The sequence below is a fragment of the Mercenaria mercenaria genome, chromosome 14, assembly GCF_021730395.1.
Source record: "Mercenaria mercenaria strain notata chromosome 14, MADL_Memer_1, whole genome shotgun sequence".
In the NCBI taxonomy this organism is placed as follows: Eukaryota; Metazoa; Mollusca; class Bivalvia; order Venerida; family Veneridae; genus Mercenaria; species Mercenaria mercenaria.
In genome coordinates, this window is record NC_069374.1 from 72,133,923 (window position 1) to 72,142,415 (window position 8,493).

General features: G+C 35.4%; 1 protein-coding gene across 1 annotated transcript; it reads left to right on the forward strand.

Moving 5' to 3' along the window:
- Positions 1 to 2,999: 2,999 nt before the first annotated feature.
- LOC123546447 (uncharacterized) lies at positions 3,000 to 6,949 on the forward strand. Its single transcript, XM_045332716.2, has 2 exons — positions 3,000 to 3,274; positions 3,945 to 6,949. The coding sequence occupies exons 1-2, from the start codon at positions 3,012 to 3,014 to the stop codon at positions 4,267 to 4,269; spliced, it is 588 nt and encodes a 195-aa protein (XP_045188651.2). The 5' UTR covers positions 3,000 to 3,011; the 3' UTR covers positions 4,270 to 6,949.
- The last annotated feature ends 1,544 nt before the right edge of the window (positions 6,950 to 8,493 follow it).

An 8,493-nucleotide genomic window follows, 5' to 3' on the forward strand; every position in this document is an offset into this window, starting at 1 on the left:
CCACCACTGGGGAGCTTAAATCGGTTTATGGTGCACCTAACCTCACTCTTAAGGCTGTTTCTATCGATTCGTTCGGTCATTGGCTCCGTTGAAATATTATATATCATCTGCACAATCTATCATCGGACGATTATGCTAAGAACTGTCATTTGTCAGTGTCAATGCGTTATTCCCAGCTGCCTAAACATGTGAGTGGAGGCACTTTTACTGGGTAATTACAAAAAAGTTCAAAAATAGATCCGATATAAATGCATTAAAGAACATTGTGTCGTTCGTTCAACTCTTCTATGAAGAAAATTTCAAATAAGGAGAATATCAATATCAGCAGCATACTTTGTTAAATTCTCTCCATTTTAAACAACAATTACGTTTAACCAATTTACAACCAAATATGATTTATTCAATGAAAACGCACTGCGGTTCCCATACATTACAATGATCTCTAAGGTACAGCATTCCAAATATGTTTCAAAACACTTCATTCATGTATTTTATAGGACATTCCCAACACAAATATGAAAACAAGCAAATACTCGTATGTATGCATTCCCAGTGAACATAATTTAGTGGTCTCAATGACCGATTGTATAAATGTTCGTCCAAAAAATCCATTTGCAATCATTCCTCTTGATTCAAAGCAGCTTTCCACTGGTGGCACGCGATAATTAATTTGATTATCGGATCAATAAAACCAATCGCTTTTTATGAAATGAAAATAATAATAACGCAGCCTCCTCAACAAAAAAAAAAAACAAAACAAAAAAAAAAAAAAAACAAAACAAAACAAGAACAACAACAAAAAAAACCAAAAAAAAAAACAAAAAAAAAACACAAAACCTCTCCAAAGAACAACGTATTTTGAAAAGAGTGAGATTGACCCGTCGTCAGCGCTGACCTTCAGCTCATTAAGTGCAGATAAGATTTAATGATTAAAGTTTTGAGTTTTGTTTTCAATTCAGTGATGAGAATTAAATGTTTATTAGCCGCTTATATGGTGTATATCCTGAAGGTTTGGTTTTTGTCTTTGTGTAGAGACTGGGAAGTAACTGAATTTCTTACGATATACTTAATGAAAGGGTAGTTTGTAGTCTTTAGTACATTGTTCTGTATTATCATTATTCATAGCATAAGACATGTCCTAATTCTTGAAAATTTTGTCAGAAAAGCGAAACAAGTGAGAAAACATTAGTTGACTGGCAAAACTCATGGGAGGTTGATCATATTACATATACATTAATTAATGTCGAAATTCTCCATCTAGCAGTTCCGGGCAATTTTCAGGATTTTCTTATCAAGATGAACGTTAGAGCATCGACTATGTGATTGTATGAATGTGTGCCTACTTCATTTCCAAAGATAAATTGAAAATTAAAGAAAATGTCATATCCTTTCACAGAGATATAATAAATCGAAATGAGCACAATAAATGAATTCTGATATTATAAAAGAATTGTGCAGCAAATTCTTGTACAGTTAAACAAGATGACAACTGCTTTGATTTTTACCACTGTATCTGGTTTGTTTCTAGGACGTATTTTTTGAAACACTTAATGAGATGATAACGGGATTAAATCTGTTGTCGGCAGCTTACATTGTTTGTTTTTTTGCCGAAAATCACATCAAGAGCGCATGTTTACATGAAGATCTAATTTCGTCATTCATTTAAAACATAACCTATTAATTAAACACTTTATTGAGCCTTTTCGTATCCTTATTGGTCATATAACTGATATGTTTAAAAACGAATTTGATGCTGGTTATTTTCCGATATTTGGTTTTAGAGGCTTTAAGTGCTTTTACATAAGAAAGGGGACCGCAAAGATCCAAATTATTATAGAGGAATAACTTTTCTGAGCCATTTATGTAAAATTTAAATAAATATTTTGACAGCTAGAGTAGATAAATGGTTTGAAGAAAACAACTTTTTGTCAGATGCACAGTCTGACTGTTAAAAAAGATGTAGTACGATAGATGCCATTTTTGTTTTACATAACCTAGTTAAAGATATACTGTCTAGTAACTTAATATTAAATTATGCCTTTGTGGACATGATGAAGGCTTTTGGATTATAGAAAGGTTATTTCATATGAGTCTAGATGGTAAAATACTTAGATCTTTTAAAGCTATGAATTATTTTTACAAGGTCAGCAAAACATCGGATTTTCATCGTACGATCTGAGTACAATTCTTGTGTTATTTGCTGATGACATGGTTACAGTTGGTCAAACTCATAAAGACTTACAAAACAGTGTACATGCTTTAAATGAATATTGATGTAACTGGGGGCTTGAAGTAAATACTGCTAAAACAAAAGGTGTTGTATTTCGAAAGAGGGGACCCATCAAATTATATGAGAAGTGGTATGATAATAATGAACCATTAGAAGTCATTTTTGTTTGTTGTAACGTCGCATCGATACAATTATAGGTGATATGGCAATTTTCAAACTTTGATTGTGGAGGATGACCCAAGGCGCGCCTCCGTGCATTATTTCATCACGAACGGGCACCTGAGTAGAACCACTGACCTTCCGTAAGCCAGCTGGATAGCTTCCTCGCACGAATAGTTCAAATATGCCACGAGTGAGGCTCGAACTTACATCGGTTAGGGACAAGTGATTTAAAGTCAGCTACCTTACCCACTCGGCCACGGAGGCCCCTATTAGAAGTTGTAAATGATTTTAATTATTCAGGAGTTATTTTTAACTATACTGGTTTCCTAGTTTTCCGGACCTTTTACATTTCTTGCTGTATAGGCTGTACGCCGTCGTAAAGCATCTGGGTAACAATATCATATCATCTAGACCTTTGTTGCCTTTGCATAGCAGCAAAAACCTAGCATTGCCGAACTAAATTATTATTTGAATATCCCGGTTGTTCTAACTTACTTCCATGTAATGTTTACACAAGAGATTGTCAACTGCAGGGGAATTCCAGTTGCAGTGCGCATGCGCAGAAATTGAGGCCATTGAAGGTAAACATCAGTCAATAGCACTTGTACGATATCCAGGTATGCATACGTCACAAAGCGATGCGGTCATTCTAATTATAGTACAAAAGGTCACGTGGTCAAGATTTCGGACAAACATTATCTCAGAATTATCAACAATGGCAGCGAGTGAACCTTTTCAATACATAGAATTAAATGAAAACGAAGTGCCTGGGGCAAAGTTTGTTTATGAGTCTATTGAAAAACATTCAAATACACAATTAAGTAGGTGGCTGGAATGCCGAGGACTACGTAAAACTGGAAATAGGAGTGAAATCTTGAAGCGGTAAGTCAACTTCTTTGTGTTAACTCTATGCCGTGTACTACATCTGTTAGTAGACTGTACATTGTTAATGTGATGTGTATTGTGGATGCAATGTGAACTTGTTCATTGTAAGGAACAGGCAAGTGTAAATTAATGATCGTTAACTAAAAAATTACATGAAAAAGCGTAACTCTCGTGTATATGCATGTGTATTTGTCTGGAATATTATATTACCGAAACAGTAGTGCGAACTGAACCGAAAGTAACATATTTACAGTACTGCAGTAGGGTACAGTACTGTAGATTTGTTTGAAACTGCAATAATGCGTAGTCATTTGTGGTAAATGCTAGATCATTTATTCAGTTAATTTCAAACAAGTGCCATCCATATATTCATTGTACCTGTTAACTAGTATGTATGGATGGGCTACTTTGACACACTTACTCAACTTATATGTTCATTATGGTATGTATATATAGTAAGCCGGCTACCTCGACCAAATATGGCATTTCCGAGAACCCTGAACTTGACTTACATGTTCATATACGATGAATATATAGAGCCAACTACCTAGCCACTGCCTACATTAAATTAATCAGAGATTTTTGACAAGCGTTAGGTAGTTTGCCTCATAAATTTTTACCAGGTATTTTTTTGAAAAATTATTTCTATTTTTGTTTCTATTTGCAGAGTTCATAGTTGTATCAGTGCTGGCAAAGACAAGGAAATTGATGTCGGGGTAGATTGTGGGAAATGGTATGAACTGAAAAAGGAAAGTAAGCTACAACTTGCAGGAGTGCCTTCTCGTGTTCCTCTGCTACCATACTGTGGATGGGGAAAGTTCCCATCTTGTCAGGAGAAAATGCCAAAACTTTTCAATAAGGGCCACATTCACCACCACATTGTGGAATCAGTTCAGTTTGTGAATGCCAAAGATGTAAGTGATGAAAGTGATGATGATATTGAAGATCTTCACACTGCAAAGCCAATGCAAAAGGGGTTTAAAGTTTTTTGAGAGCGGACATGTGAAGAAAATGCAGGACTGTGTCAAATCTGAGCACTATTTTTTAAAGAGCAAGGTAATGGCTTCCATGCGGACAAATGTGGAATATGATGTGACAGTGACATTAAGTGTACATTCTGGCTTTGTTAAAGATGCATCTTGCACTTGCATTGCATCCGCTATGGGACGTTGTAGTCATGTGACTGGACTGTTGTATGCGTTGGAAAATTTCTTGTCATTATCGGGTAAAGACCTTACCAGCTGCACTTCATTACCCTGTACATGGAATAGAGGTCGTCAAAAACAGAAAAATCCAAAACGTGTACAAGAATTATCATATAGCTCAAAAAAACGTAAAATTAATTCTGTAATTGACTTTGATCCAAGGGGGCCATCAACAGTAAACAAAGACAAAGATAATGTCAAGGACAATTTTTTGTGGAACTTGCAAAATAGAAGAATTAGTTCATCAATGTGGAATTCTATTCTAGAATTCAGTTATGAGGATTATGAAGTGACTAGTGATCAGATAAATGTAATCAAAGAGTGGAGAGAAATATTTCTAGAACATCTCAAAGTGCCTTCGCAAAACAGTTATCCAACTCTTTTGGTTGAGGATCAAAGGAGCGATCGTTGGTTTACCGAAAGAAGAGTTAGGCTAACTGCGTCAACTTGCCACACTGTAGTTCACCTCCAGTCAGGGATTGCCATAGGGAACTTCCTGTACAGAAAACTCTGGAGTACAGAAAAAGTGACATCAGCAGCTCTTAGCTATGGTGTCAAGAATGAGACAGAGGCTATTAAATGTTACAAAGACTTAAAAAACAGTGAACGTCTGAAAACAATAAACACAGGTCTTTGGGTAAATGGTACAAATCCTGAACTTGCATGTAGTCCAGATGGATTAATTCTAGATCTGGATGAAGCCCAGTGCAAATATGGAATTTTAGAAGTTAAATGCCCCAAAATTTTGGAAAATCATAAAATTTCTGACTTCAAGACTGTGCTTAAGCCAGCACAGGTGAAAACATTCTGTTTAGAAGATTGTAACGGGGAAATAACATTGAAAAAGAAACATGCGTACTTCTATCAAGTTCAGATGCAAATGGGGGTAACAGGCTTAAAGTATTGTGATTTTGTTGTTTGGTCAAGCAAGGAGACTTTTATTCAAAGGATTAGGTTTGATGAAACTTTCTGGGTTGAAATAAAGGAAAAGTTAATAAATTTTCACCACTCTTACATTTGTCCGGAATTATTCGAAATGAGGACACCACGTGAGCTTAGCAGCTTAAAAATTATATAAACTTGACAATGAATGTTCTGTTCAAGTGAGGAAGTTGTTAAGTACTTGTGGAGAACAAGTCAGTACTGGTGCAGAATCTATGTACACTGGTTAAGTGCGGCTCGGAACACTTGTTATCATCCTTCGGTATATATGCATATATGTTTATTTTATTTTACAGTGGAAGTTGTTAAGCACATATGTTTATTTTAAGAGTGGAAGTTGTTAAGTACTTGTGGAGAACAAGTCAGTACTGGTGCAGAATCCGTGCACACTGATTAAGTGGGGCCCGGAAAACTTGTTACCGTCCTTTGGTGTATATGCACATATTTTTATTTTAGAGTGGAAGTTGTTAAGTACTTGTGGAGAACAAGTCAGTACTGGTGCAAAATCTATGTACACTGGTTAAGTGCGGCTCGGAACACTTGATATCATCCTTCGGTATATATGCATATATGTTTATTTTATTTTACAGTGGAAGTTGTTAAGCACATATGTTTATTTTAAGAGTGGAAGTTGTTAAGTAGTTGTGGAGAACAAGTCAGTACTGGTGCAGAATCCGTGTACACTGATTAAGTGGGGCCCGGAAAACTTGTTACCGTCCTTTGGTGTATATGCACATATTTTTATTTTAGAGTGTAAGTTGTTAAGTACTTGTGGAGAACAAGTCAGTACTGGTACAGAATCTGTATACACTGGTTTAGTGCAGTTTGGAAAACTTGTTATCATCCTTCGGTGTATACGCACATATTTTATTTGAGTGGAAGTTGTTAAGTACTTCTGGAGAACAAGTCAGTACTGGTGCAGAATCTATGTACACTGGTTAAGTGCGGCTCGGAACACTTGTTATCATCCTTCGGTATATATGCATATATGTTTATTTTATTTTAGAGTGGAAGTTGTTAAGCACATATGTTTATTTTAAGAGTTGAAGTTGTTAAGTACTTGTGGAGAACAAGTCAGTACTGGTGCAGAATCTGTGTACACTGGTTAAATGTGGTTTTGAAAACTTGTTATCATTCTCCGGTATATGTGCATATATGTTTATTTTAGAGTGAAACTTGTTAAGCACTTGTGGAGAACAAGTCACTACTGGTCCAGAATCCATTTACACTGATTAAATGGGGCCTGGAAAACTTGTTACCATCCTTTGGTGTATATGCACATATTTTTATTTTAGAGTGGAAGTTGTTAAGTACTTGTGGGGAACAAGTCAGTACTAGTGCAGAATCTGTATACACTGGTTTAACCAGTATCTGTTATACATTATAAGCAATGTATGAATATAGTGAAAACAAATATTTATTATTGTTAACTTTACACATGATTTTATTAGTATTGTAGTATTAACTGAAATCATTATTGTAACATATGTAAATACATGAAAAGTAAATACAAATTTAAGAGTGATCATTGACTTTTCTCTTTTCAAACGAATTGCCTGTGTTTTTATAGGACAAAAGTTGAAACTGCAGATCATAAGGCCTAAAAAAATTCTTTGTTTCCGGTAACATGCTCAAAAAAATTAGGATAGGTAGGTTGGAAATCTTTTGGGGGGAATTTTTTTTATTAAGAGACTTTTCAGAAATTATTTTTATGTCCAAAAAGTAATTTTTACAAGTAAGGGGGTTATGCCTTTAGAGCATTTATATAATAAGTAAGTTGGTTTCTAACATCACTGACCATGTTTAAAGCATAAAAAGTGAAGTTTTGCAACTTTTTGTTAATAAGTTGGAAAAAATATTCTCCAAGGCCATAAAAACATTTAGGGTAGAGCCAAAAATTTAGGGTAGGTCGTGATGCCAGAAACAAACAATTTTTTTACGCCTAATTGTTCATTTAACTAGTGGGTCTTGAAAATTTACTAAGCAAGCTATAACAAAAACTAGTTGTGAGAAAACTGGCTGCAAAGCCTGTGGTATAACTCGCTGAAGAATTTTAAACTTTTTAATTCTTTCAATTGAACGCTCGACATGAATTCTATGTTTAGCAATGTCTTTTGTCAAAGCTTCCTCCTGCGGCGTAAACTGATGCCTAGAACCAAGAAATGGTGGTCTAATCAACTTAACTTGACGTTCATTTAACATATCGTCTATCAGAAACCCACGATCTGCCATTATAACATCACCTGGTTCAAGAAATTCTAAAAAATCTGATTGTTTTACAATCTCCTTGTCACTTATACTGCCTTCAAACGCATCGCTTACATAAAGTATAGCGCCATTTGGTGCAACTGCAACAAGAAACTTATATGAAGTGTATCCCTTATAAGAAGAGTACTGATTTCCCTGGGCTTCAAAATTTCCTGGGGATTGCACATGAACTTCAGTACAATCTATTATACAGCGTATATTTTTATATTTCTTAAAACATCTTGGCAAATGTTTTCGGACTTTCCTTCTGGAAGCAAACATAAATTCCTTTAACATCGAAAACTGTTTATAAAGTAATTGAACCCAGGTTATTATTATTGTGGAAACTTGTCTCGTGTTTGTTTCGAACCTGTACGCCAAATCTTGGTGTAACAATCCAAGCCGAACTCGCATGAGAAACATAAACAACTGATTCTGTGGTGAAATAAGCCGCTTACGCCCTGGTCTACGGCTAGGAGTCTTGTCTGGATTGCTTACACTGGAATTCCAAAAATTTATTTTCTGTGTACAGTCTCCCAAGAAGTCCCACAGGAACAAAAACTGAATGCATGTCAAACCAGTGTAAAACTTAAACGCTTTGTCATCGTTCATATAGGTGTCCACACTGAAGGCCTCAGTGACTCTTGCCTTTTCTTCAACTGTATTTTGTTTCTTTGGCTTCTGAATCTGGAACTGATCTTGAGATGAGACTTTGAGATTGTTTTCTAAAATTCTGTTCTGTATTTTTAACCGTACAATATCTGATGACACAGTTTTTTTCTGTCTGACTTTCCTTTTCCTGTACATCTGGTTTACAATTAA